Below are 12646 nucleotides of genomic sequence, written 5' to 3'. Positions count from 1 at the left end.
GTGATTTAGCCCACAATCTCAGCCACATCCCCTTTCGGCTCTCTTTGAGTTTTCTGGCTTTTCTCTCCATTCCTTCAAAAGGCGCTTCCCTTCCCCATCCCAGAGTGTGCCTGAGGGCTGCCAAAAAGGTATTCCTTCTTCTTGGGAGGTTTCCCACCAGGTCCCCTCGTCCTCCACTCAGACCAGCGGCTCCCCTCTGGGCAACAGACGAAGGATGTCCCGGCTCTCACCCCACCCCAAGGAAGGAGCTAAGGAAAGGTTTGAAGAAATGGAACCCATCTGAACCATGTCCGATTTCCCCCCAAAACCTAGTCACCGTCGTGCCCCTCATCCCCTCAGGAATCACGACCCTCCCGGCATACCGGGGTACCCCTGCACCCTTCGCCTCTACCCCAAGTTCGCCCCAACTTCCAACCAGGCCCCGACCCACCCCCTCCCACCTCCATCCCGGGACCACTGGAAGCCCTCCCCTCCCCAAGCCTGGGAGCCCGGGGCCGCCCCTCACGGCTCCGCTCCGCACCCCAGCGATAACCGGGCGCCCCGTCCCGCGCGATCACCTGCATCCCGCCGCCGCCGTCGGCCGCCGCCTCCTCGGTGCGCGGCCGCTTGCTCAGGCCGGGCTCGGCTCCGTCTCCTCCCGCTCCGGGAACCGGCAGCTCCAGCTCCGACTCCCGCTTCATGCCCCGGGCAGCGGCGCCGGGCCCGAGCTGAGGCGGCTGCTGCGGCTGGGCGCCCTCCGCCATCCGCCCGCGCCCCCCTCGCCTCCGGGAGCCGGGCGACCCGCGACAGGCCACCTCCCCCTGGGCCTCGGCCCCGACTGTCGCGACAGGCGGGCGCGCGCCTGCCCCGCCCCCCCGCGTGCGTGCGTGCGTGCGCGCGCGCGGGCCCGGCGCCCCCGCACGGCTCGCGCCCGCCGCTCCTGCCCGCTCGCTCGCCCGCGGGGTTGTCGGCTTCGGGCCGCTGGCGGGTGGCTACGGGCACTCGCTCGCGCCCCCACACGCACACGCGACGCCTGGCCGGCCCGCCGCGCCGCCCCGCCTCTCGCACTCCCGGTGCTAGCCTGCCGTCCCGCGCTGGCTCACTCGCACTCTCCCTCACAACACGCCGGCCTAGGGAGGAAGGGGGCGGTCCGGGCTCCCGAGGCGTGGGGAGGGCTGTTTATTTGGGGGGAGGAGGGGCGCGAGGCAGGAACAAGCTGACTGGCCGGGACCCTCCGACCCGCCACTGTGGCAGCACCGGGAAGGCGGGGAGAGAAAAAGAAGGAGGGAGGGATCGGGATGTCGGACTCGAGCCCGCGCGGGAGGCTGTGTGGAGGGGGCGGGGGCGGCCACGGCTGAGCCCGCGGAGGGGGTGGGGCCAGCGCCCCTCGGCAATCTCCGCCGCCTCCGCTCAGGCGGCCCGAGAGAAGCCGGGAAGAGATCGGGGAACCTCGGGAATCTCCGGCCTCAGCCTGGGATTGTCCTGGAGAGCCAGCCAGCACGGAGGGGCGGGGCCGTAACCTGGGGCGGGCGGGGTTTGAAAGACCCGAGAGCCGGGAGCAATTTAAGATTACAGGACTAGCCGTGACCTGAGTTCACTCTTCTGGCCACTTTGGCCCCAGGGAAGAGAAGGGACACTGTGAAGGGGGCCAGGATGGGGAGGGCTCTTTGCTTTCCTTCGGAAGAATGAGGATCTCAAGTTGAAAAGTCCAGAAATGTAGCCGGGCGTTGTGGCGGGCGCCTGTAGTCCCAGCTACTTGGGAGGCCGAGGCAAGAGAATCGCTTAAGCCCAGGAGTTGGAGGTTGCTGTGAGCTGTGTGAGGCCACGGACTCTACCGAGGGCCATAAGGTGAGACTCTGTCTCTACAAAAAAAAAAAAAAAGGAAAAGTCCAGAAATGAAGCCACCTTTCACATGCCTCCCAGTTCTGAGAGCTTTACTCTAAGCGTAGTTAATACCACATTCCGAAAGATCTTAATAATACCTGATGTTTGTAAGAGCATTACGGTTTGTACAACGCATACACGGGCCCGGTTTAAGGCTGGTGATGTAGGTATAGTAGATACCAACATCTCCATTTCATTGATGATGAATCTGAAGCTTAGCAAGTCCTGCAGCAGTAAGTGGCAAGTCCACAACAAAGGACACCAGATCATTTTCTCTTTCTCTACATTTTGCTGCCCCAGTAGTACTTTATTGCTTACCAACTTTGGGTAGGTAAAGATATCTCTCTCCTACCAGACGGTAGGAAGAAGGGCTACATCTACTTTCCAGGGGTCCTATATTGCACCCCTGGAAATGAAAAGATGTTGCATGAATGACTTGGTTTCTGGTCTCAGCCTTGCCAACTACCTCCTTTTAGACCCCAGCTCCATCATGAGGAGATAGTAAAATGAGGAGATAGTTTATATCAACCAGAGGTGATTTTTGCCTTTGTACCATCTCCACCTTTGTCAATGTCTGAAGGCATTTTTGATTGTTATAACGGGGATGCTGCTGGCATCTAGAAGTCAGGAATGTTGCTCAATAGCCTGCCACGCACAGGACAGAATTTATCCAGCAAGAAATGTCAATAGTTCACAGGTTGAGAAACCTTGTGTTAGATATTTCTAAGGTTATTTCCAGTCAGTCTATAACTTGGCCTTTGAACTTGAGTTTAACCTGGCCAGAATGCAGACAGTACAATATGTAAAGGTCCCTGCGTAGAGTCAGAGCAACCCAGGTTAGAACTCGGGCTTTACCAGCTACTGCCCACATAATGATAAGCCAGTGGTGACTAAGAATTTCTGTTTAAAAGGTGTTTAGGACTGCAGATTAGAAGGAAGGGCTGGAAACCTGAACTGAAGCTGAGTTTTCACATCAAGTGCACATGACTTAGGCTTTGTTACAGATCAATAAAAATTTTTGATTGTCAATAAAAATAAATTTTGGCTCTGTTGCTTACAACTCCTGATGCTTTATGAAAGCTAATTTCTCAATATCTCAATTTTTCTATCTAAAAATTAGGATAATAATCATAGTAATACCTTCCTGAAAGGATTATTGTAAGGATTAAATGAAGTATCACATTTTAAGAACTTTGAACAGAATGACTTATGGTAAGCACTCAAGAATTATTAGCTATGATTATTATTATTACCATTATCATCTTAGTCATATTTTAAATGAGAATGAAAAATGTTCATTGTCAAAAATCAAAAGATACCCTTATCACCATTATTGGGGCTTTTATTATATAAGGTAGCTTGGATGGAGCTGTTAGAGATTCAGATGGGACAAAGCTCCTCAAGTAACACCTTGGTGCAACAATTGTGTTTGGCAAATTATTTTACACACTAAGCTTTACATGTCTCATTTGTAAGATGGCAATATTAATAGTCACAGTATAGGATTAAATGAGATAAAATAAAGCTCTCAGTACAGTGCCTAAAACATAGTTACTGTTTAGTAAGTGATAATTATTTATCATCTTATTTTGGTTAGTATAGCAAGCTATTAGCTAGGGGCCTATGAAAGTATCTGGGCTGGAAAGAGAAGCCCAAACATCTCTTACTATTGCAGTTTGCTCCAGTAAGATGGAAATCAAAGCACCTGCAAGCTTGATCTCGAGCTGAATTAGACAGTCCCAACCTAAGTCAGGGGTCTCCAGTTGATAGTACCCCACAGCCTAATCCTGTCCAACGAAGTATTATGACTTTGAAGGAAAATCAGAAATGTTTCTCGGTGTCCTACAGAAAAACAATAGCTTTTCTTTTTTTTTTTTTTTTTTTAATAATCTAGTGATATCAGGAGTTTGTTTTCTGAAAATACTACTTATTAAACTGGTATCTTAAGAATTCTTCTTTTGTGGCTCAGTGTCTGTAGCACAGTGGTTATGGCACCAGCCACATACACTGAAGTTGTCCAGTTCAAAACCAGCCCAGACAGCTAAACAACAATCACAATTGCAATAAAAATAGCTGGGCATTGTGGTGGGTGCCTGTAGTCCCAGCGCCTTGGGAGATGGAGGCAAGAGAATCGCTTAAGCCCAAGACTTGGAGGTTGCTATGAGCTGTGATGCCACGGCACTCTACCGAGGGTGACATAATGAGACTGTCTCAAATAAATAAAAGAAATAAAAGAATTCTTCTTTCTTTCCTACCTACCTTGCCAAAATATTGAAATCTAAATGATATTAGGTATGTCCTGGGCTGCTTCATGACCCAGCAAGAAATGAGATTTGGAATCAGGGCTGCCTATGACTCAAATTATTGTTATTCAAGTAGCACTCAAGTGCCTAAGAAATAGAACAGTGAAGTATAGGAATGTTTGACTGACCAGGCAGAACAAAGAGAAATTGGACCTGCCCTATAAACAAGCATTATGCATTTAGGGAAAGCAAGGAGAACCAAAGCCTGTAGATAGAAGAGACCAAATGTACCCGTGGCTGCACAAACACCAGGATCATTTCTTTTATATACATTTGCAGCAACTTGTTTGGGAGTAGTTATGAAACATCATGGAAAAAGAGGCCATTAACGAATATTTTCCTAGAAAGAATTTTTTTTTTTTTTTTTTTTTTTTTTTTTTTTGGTAGAGACAGGGTCTCACTTTATGGCCCTCGGTAGAGTGCCGTGGCCTCACACAGCTCACAGCAACCTCCAACTCCTGGGCTTAAGCGATTCTCTTGCCTCAGCCTCCCAAGTAGCTGGGACTACAGGTGCCCGCCACAACACCCGGCTATTTTTTGGTTTCAGTTTGGCCGGGGCTGGGCTTGAACCCGTCACCCTCGGTATATGGGGCCGGCGCCTTACCGACTGAGCCACAGGCGCCGCCCTAGAAAGAATATTTTTATTTACTTGTTTTTTAGGGACAAGGTCTTGCTGTATTACCCAGGCTAGAGTGCAGTGGCCATATCATAGTTCACTGAAACCTTAAACTTCTGGGCTCAAGCACTCCTCCTACCACAGCCTCCCAAAGCACAGGGACTACAGCCATGAGCCACTGCTCCCAGCCTAGAAAGAATTTTTAGCTGCAGAAACTACCACAGTCCTAACATTTATTCATTCAACAAACTATGGGCAAGGATCTGGAATGCCAAGGTGAAAAAAATTTATTCTTAGTACCAAAGAGCTCAGTCTAGCAATGCATCATGATAAGGAGGTCAGTCTCACAGTGGTCAAGAACGTAGATTCTGGTATCAAGCAGACGTGGGTTTGATGCTGAATTTGCCATATATCTTGCTCTTGAACAAGACCCTTAGCATCTCTGAGACCCACCTTCTTCATTTGTATGACAAGCACTGGGAGTCGCCAACCCCATATTCATTTTCCTCTTGCTCATTTCTAACAGAATTCAGATTTCATTCAGGACTGAAATCTGCCTAGAAAAAAGAATTCTCAGGCTCCCTGGCAGCTAAAGGTTGACCATGTAACACAGTCTGGCCAGCAAAATGTAGGTAAGGGACAGCATTCCTTCCCAATTAGTAAGACAAAACCACAAAAAGAAAAGACCCTTTCACCCTCTGCCCTTCACCCTTCACTTTTCCTCTTTCTTCCCTCCTGCCTGGAACACAGATTGTAAAAACAGCAGACATCTTGTCTCCACAAGAGCAAAAGCTAAGACTTAGAACTGTATTGTGGAGCAGCCATATAGCCACAATCCATCTACCTCTAATTTATTGCTATTTGAAAAAATAAGTTCTCATTTGGTTAAGCCTTTGTAGACAGGTTTCAACAAGCAGCCAAATTCAACTCCTAACTGACACAATCTGTAAACCGAAGATAATAACAGAATCTCCCCTGGGTTTCTTTTGAGCATTAAAATAATGCATACAAAGCATTTAGCATGACACCTGGTTCAGAGACACACTCAGTAAGTGGTAAGTTAGAACTTTTACTACTATTAGTAGATCTATTTTCCTTGTTAATATGATTATTATATACGCCAAAAGCAATAGGGGATATAGAAAGATGTTACTCCCTCTGCCTGAGGGAGACACAAGTCTCATTCACTCAGAATTGTTATATGACCTGAGTCTTTATTTAATTTCGTTCTTTTTTTTTTCTTTCCTTGAGACGGGGTGTCTCTCTATTGCCCTGGGTAGAGTACCATGGCATCATAGATCACAGCAACTTCAAACTCTTGGGCTTGAGCAATCCTCTTGCCTCAAGGTCCTGAGTAACTGGGACTACAGGTATGCACCACCACATCCAGCTAGTTTTTCTGTTTTTAGTAGAGATGGGGGTCTCTCTCTTGCTCAGGCTGTTCTCGAACTCCTGAGCTCAAACAATCTACCTGCCTCTGACTAGAGTGCTAGGATTACCAGCGTGAGCCACCGCACCCAGCCTGACCTGGGTCTTTAAAAATGAGTAGGAGTTTCCCAGGATATGGTTTCTGATGAAAGGTGTGTGTCCTTTACATAGACTTAGCACACCTTTGGCACTGTCTACTAGGCTGCTACCTGGAGAAAACTCTGACGAGTTTTGGAGTCAAAGAACCTGGACTGGAGTTAGCTGTGGTCTTTAAATAAATGAAGACTGGGAGAGCCAAGTGGGCTGTTCATCTGTGCAAAGGGAGCCAAGGCTACTGTGTCTCTTAGGAGATCATCGATCTTAGGAAAGATCTGGTCAAATGCCAGTTACTGTTAACCCAGTAGTCTGGTTACCTACAGCCATCAGACAAGTTGGCAGTATAAATCTTTTTATTTATATGTTCTCTGAGAACATGAGCATTTTCTTTTTTTTTTTTGTAGAGACAGAGTCTCACTTTATGGCCCTCGGTAGAGTGCCGTGGCCTCACACAGCTCACAGCAACCTCCAACTCCTGGGCTTAAGCGATTCTCCTGCCTCAGCCTCCAGAGCAGCTGGGACTACAGGCGCCCGCCACAACGCCCGGCTATTTTTTGGTTGCAGTTTGCCCGAGGCGGGGTTTGAACCCACCACCCTCGGTATATGGGGCCAGCACCCTACTGACTGAGCCACAGGCGCCGCCCAGAACATGAGCATTTTCTTAATCCTTCTCTTGATTTCCGTGTCCCTAGCACCTACCAGGCTTGACACAAAACATGGCTGCTCCAAGTATCCTGGAAATATTCAGTAACATAACCACAGGCCTAAATAAGACTTTCCCTGGAAGAACAGATAAAGATCTAGAGCAGAAGAGATCCTGACTATGCACTCCTCTAAAGAAAGTGCTTAGAGCCCTAGTCTTTCCCCTGAACCCATCACCTCTCTAATCAGAGAGAAGAGACTGATTTTTTTTTTTTTTTTGCTTTTGTTTTTGTTTTTCACTCCAAAGCTTTCTTTTCCCAAAAAAGAAAGGCAAAGAATACCCTTGATAATTCATTGGCCAGAGGAAGTGGCTGCCATGTGGCTGGCTGATCTGGGAGAAGATACAGAGCCTAATGAGAAACTGAGTTCAGCAAAAAAGGAACGTGTGATGTTTAAGCCTCATTAGGACTGTAAAACCAGCCGTTCTAACACAAACCCTGCTATTGACTTTGACCTCACTTCCCTACCTCCCTCTGTTCATGGCATTATTGAACCTGGGTTTTTCCTATAGACCAGAACCTTGCCAACCCTTTTGCCCTTCACATAATGCGTTTGTCTGGTTTCTATTTCTGTAGTTTGATGAAGGATGATAGCAGGGTATTGAGTTGTTGTTTTTCATTTAGTACAGCCACCGCCCCGCCCACCCTGCCCACCCCCAATCCTGCTCTCAAGTCGTGTTTTCATTGTCTGTTTTGTGCCTTGTCCTAGGTTTTTATTGCTCCCTCACACAGTGGAGGAAGGCTTTACTGTATTTTCCAGGCGCTGGTATACATAACCTCATGGACCCATCTTTTCTGCAAAGAATTATAGTGTTTCTAAATTGGCAACCATTTCCCTTTCACAAGGGAAAAGCAGGGAAAGTTCAGATATTCACTGAGCCCCGAATAGGCACCAGGCCCCCAGCGAGGTGTTGTTGTGTTGTGTTTTGTTTGTACTCATTCCTCACAACCAGCACATGAAGCAGGTAGTATTACCTCTCATTTTACAGATGAGAAAACAGAACCAGAGAAGTGAAACAATTGGCTTCAAGGTCACACAGGATGGTTAGTGATTAAAGGATTCAAGTCCCCTCCCTCCATGTTCACTGCCCCTTCTAAGGCCTTGCCCAGTCTTTGAGGGTATTTGGGTAGATATAAATCTCATAGAGAAGAGGGGACAAAACCAAGTTCAACCTTTCTCATTCTCTGAAACAGAACTGAGCTGTCTTGATCCTCCATTCCATTTGCAGAATAAGCTCCTGGACCTTTGTCCTGTCCAGGCATTGGGTCTTTATTGTCTTTGTTGTCCTGCTGGCACCTGCTCAGGCGTGTCCCTATGTGTCAGTATCCATCCCAGCTGGCCTCCACCAAGCTTTCCTATCCAATCCTCACTCATTGGTCCACCCAGATTGCCTCTGCCAAGGGCATGGGGAAACCCTGGCTGCACCCACCGTGCTCTGGGGCCTTGGGACTCTGGGAAGCTGTCTCCAGCCCCCGCGGTGTAGACACTGAAGAGGCACCCCTGCCCCTCACACAGCTTGCCAGAGGGAAAATAGTGCAAAGCTGTCACCTCTAACTGCCTCCAGTAAGAAGCAAACCAGATGTCTCCTCTCTCCAGATGCCACCCAGACTTGGAGCTCTGTTTCTCCCTATCTCCTCCCTGAGGCTCCATCTAGGAAGAAGCAAGAGGCAGGGGGTGGGGGTATCCTCCAGAGGCTCACACCAGACTCGGGTCGCCTCCTGTTTCCCCTCACCCCCTGCTGCATTAGCCTCTCCTGGGTGGGGCTGCCAGACTGTTCCTGGTGAATTCTGATTCTTTTGAACCTCTGAGTTTTGTAGAACACAGATTTCATGTCCAGAGTCACGCAGAGTTTAGAGTTTTGGAATAAAAACGATCAGGCTTTTGAAACACAGATACTTTTCTTGCAAGCCATATATTTCAAAGTCTGTCTTGAAATTCAAAAAGCTGAGTCCTGACTCTTCTTTCTCTTTGTATTTCCACGATAACACTTTTTTTCCTGAGACGAGGGAAGAGGTGGGAACAGTAGCAGATACTTGGGAGAGGAAGGGGAGGGAAAACATAATATGTCTGTGGCAAAGACATTGTCTATACTACACTCCTGTAAACACAGGGACAGCTCCCAACCTCCCTTAAGTCAGGTCAGGAATGTATAACAACATGCTGGCCAGTGAAATATAGGTAAAAATGAGAGGCCACTTCCTGGACTAGCTCTCCAAAACACCTCTGCCAATCCCATAACCCTCTCTTTTCCTTCCATAGCAGCTGTGGAGACCCTGAGCTGAAGACAGAGCATCACAAAAAGAGGAAAGGAACCTGGATCCCTGAGTCATCAACAGGAGGAAAGCTGCATAAGGAGCTGCCCCAGGTTACGAGACTGTGATGTGAGCAAGAAATAAGACTTCATTTTGTTAAACCACTGAGGTTTGTTTTTTGTTGGTTGTTGTTTTTACAGAAGCTTTTACATTACTTATCCTAATTAATAAAATATTTAAATATTATTCTGCTTCATAATCAATATATAAAAGGTCAGAAATGGAGAATCAGAAGCTTGACCACATTGACTACAATCTGTGAAACTGAAGGTGCACAAAATGAACACCAGTTTTAAGATATTATTATTAATTTAGACATGGTCTCACTCTGTCCCCTAGGCTAGAGTGCAATGGCATGATCATAGCTCACTATTGCCTCAAACTCCTGGGCTCAAGTGATCTTCCTGCCTCAGCCTCCCAAGTAACTGGGACTAGGCATGTACCACTGTACCCAGCTAATATTTAAATTTTTGTACAGCAAGGGGTCTTGCTAAGTTGCCCAGGATGGTCTTGAACTGCTGGCATCAAGCAATCCTTCCACCTCGGCCTCTCAAAGTTCTGGGATTACAGGTGTAAGCCACCATGCCCAGCCAAGATAATATTAAATATTATCTTTGGATAATAGTCAGGGCTTGATGTTAAAGGAGAATGATAGGATAGAAAACAAGGATATCTCAAATCCCTTCTTTCAACCATCCTAGCATAGTACCTAGCACATTGAGACACTCGATAAATAATAATTGAATGAATGAAAAATCCATTAACCAGTCAACTCTTAAAAAAAAAAAACCATGCCATTCACTATTTTAGGACTTATGGGAAAGAGCAAAGGAGGTAAAAAATTAGGAAACAGAAAGAAGGAAAGAAAGAAAGAAAAGCTAGTAGAGAATGTGAAATGACAAAGTGGAAATAATTTTCTAGAAGCCATGCACTTTTTCCCAGTCCCACTTTTGTTACTTAAAACAGTATTTATCACCCACTACTCACTGCGATTTTGTCCTCTATATGCTTATAAAGATACACAAAAAGTTACAATTCCTGTTTTTTCTTTTTTTTTTTTGACACAGAGTCTTACTATGCCTCCCTCAGTAGGGTGCTGTGACGTCACAGCTCACAGCAACCTCAAACTCTTGGGCTTAAGCAATTCTCTTGCCTCAACCTCCCAAGTAGCTGAGACTACAGGCACCCACCACAACGCCCGGCTATTTCTGTGTTGCAGTTGTCATTGTTGCAGGTCCAGGCTAGGTTCGAACCCACCAGCCCCAGTATATGTGGCTGGTGCCCTAACCACTGAGCTATGGGCGCTGAGCCAATTTCTTTCTTTTCCATTTTTTTTTAAACACAGAGTTTTAGGAAAACCTGTTTTGTCATTGATATTAACATACAAAGTGAATATGAGCATTGGAAATACCATAGAGAGAGGCAGGCAAAAGCCCCTAGTTGTAAAAAGCCATTCTATTTTATCCCTAAGCCCTGGACAGGTGCAGAAAGACTTTGGGGGCTTTAAGGAGCCCAATAAATAACTCTTCTTTTCTCATCAAGTTAGGAACCAATTTAGAGAAATGGGAGACAGAGAGAGGACACCAAAATGTTTACTACTGGTAAACATTAGACTTGAGTATGCAGCTAAACACACTCAAACATAATCAACCTAGGTGAGCAGTCTACGTTGTGCTATGGATAAAGATGCTGTGGCTGGATGTGTTATGAATCTTTGCTCTCACTCTTACATTAAACAGACTCAACCACCACGCCACTGGCATAGGTGGAAAACTGCAAACTGCCCCAACAGAGGCAGGTCCTTACTATGTGATAGAAAGCTAACTTTTTTTTTTTTTTTTTTTGAGACAGAGCCTCAATCTGTCCCCCTGGATAGAGTACTATCACATCACAGCTCACAGCAACCTCCAACACCTGGGCTCAAGCAATTTTCTTGTCTCCACCTCCCAAGTAGCTGGGACTACAGGCGCCTGACACAATGGCCGCCTATTTTTTGGTTGCAGCCGTCATTGTTGTTTGGCGGGTCCGGGCTGGATTCGAACCCATCAGCTCAGGTGTATGTGGCTGGCACCTTAGCCGCTTGAGCCACAGGCGCTGAGTCAGAAAGCTAACTACTAATAGAAATCTCTCTCTGAGTAGTCAAACAGATTTGGGGAAAGGGTCACATAGAAGCTGAGCCAAGCCATATCCAGAAATCACTCCTACAAAAAATATCTATCAGTTAGCTTTGGGTAAAGTATATACAGGAACAAACAGCCCCCAGTAGGTCAGTGACTTACACCCACAAAGGTTTTCTGTTCACATGTCTGCTGTGAGTTGGCTGTGTCTTCTTCACTCCAAGACCAGGCTGATGGACAGGTCCATATCTTAGTCACTGCTGTTCTGGGGCAGGGGGTGCAGAGAGAGTCACGATAGAAGACAGAAGGGGCATACTGCTATTTTGCTCTCAGTTCCATTGACCAAAGCCAGCTACATGGCCAAACCCACACTCTTCAGGGAAGGATGTTTATTTAAGCCTCCTGAAGGGAAGGATAGTGGCTACTTTTAGATAATAATTCACTCCATTTAATATACTACTCCGGGAGAGAAAATGATGATGTGGGGGCGGCGCCTGTGGCTCAGTCGGTAAGGCGCCTGCCCCATATACCGAGGGTGGCAGGTTCAAACCCGGCCCCGGCCAAACTGCAACCAAAACATAGCCGGGCGTTGTGGCGGGCGCCTGTAGTCCCAGCTACTCGGGAGGCTGAGGCAAGAGAATCGCTTGGGCCCAGGAGTTGGAGGTTGCTGTGAGCTGTGTGAGGCCACGGCCCTCTACCGAGGGCCATAAAGTGACTCAGTCTCTACAAAAAAAAAAAAAAGAAAATGATGATGTGGGGTTTAGTTTTCCCAATTTGTACCCAAAGGCCAAAGGAGAACCATCCAATGCCTTGGTCTACTGTGGAAGTCCCATGTGGGTTCTGCAGACAGTTCCCACATGTCCCACATGTGTCACCTGCTTCCCAACTCAAAACACCTGCTGAGGGCGGCGCCTGTGGCTCAAGGAGTAGGGCGCCGGTCCCATATGCCGGAGGTGGCGGGTTCAAACCCAGCCCCGGCCAAAAAAAAAACACCTGCTGAGAGCTTTCTCTGGCTACAGGAGCAAGCTGGGCTCACATACAGGATAATCCCAACGTGCTGAAGAATTAACCCCTGTAGGAGCAACCCCTACCCAAGGAGGGGAAAGAGTCAGTGTATAAATTCTCCAGCTTATTTGCCCCTTGGTAGGATGATTTTGAGGTATTCCTGCACAGCCTCTCAAGGGACTCAAAGGGAGAGGGTTGCAGTTG

General features: G+C 47.4%; 1 protein-coding gene across 17 annotated transcripts in view; it reads right to left on the bottom strand.

Moving 5' to 3' along the window:
* Window positions 1-1178, bottom strand: part of RBFOX2 (RNA binding fox-1 homolog 2) — a 310217-nt gene extending 309039 nt beyond the window's left edge. For 4 of the 17 annotated variants that reach the window (XM_053585202.1, XM_053585205.1, XM_053585203.1 and 1 more), the window contains exon 1: window positions 558-1132. In XM_053585202.1, coding sequence (XP_053441177.1) covers window positions 558-743 — 186 coding nt within the window. In that variant the 5' untranslated portion in view covers window positions 744-1132. Of the gene's footprint in view, window positions 1-557 lie in introns of all 17 variants that reach the window. The other 13 variants (XR_008378936.1, XM_053585195.1, XM_053585209.1 and 10 more) reach the window with 12 other exon arrangements.
* Between the last annotated feature and the right edge of the window lie 11468 nt (window positions 1179-12646).

Source organism: Nycticebus coucang, chromosome 3 (genome assembly GCF_027406575.1).
Source record: "Nycticebus coucang isolate mNycCou1 chromosome 3, mNycCou1.pri, whole genome shotgun sequence".
Taxonomy (NCBI): Eukaryota; Metazoa; Chordata; class Mammalia; order Primates; family Lorisidae; genus Nycticebus; species Nycticebus coucang.
Note: the sequence above shows the minus strand (reverse complement) of the source record. Positions and strands in the feature narration are given on the sequence as shown.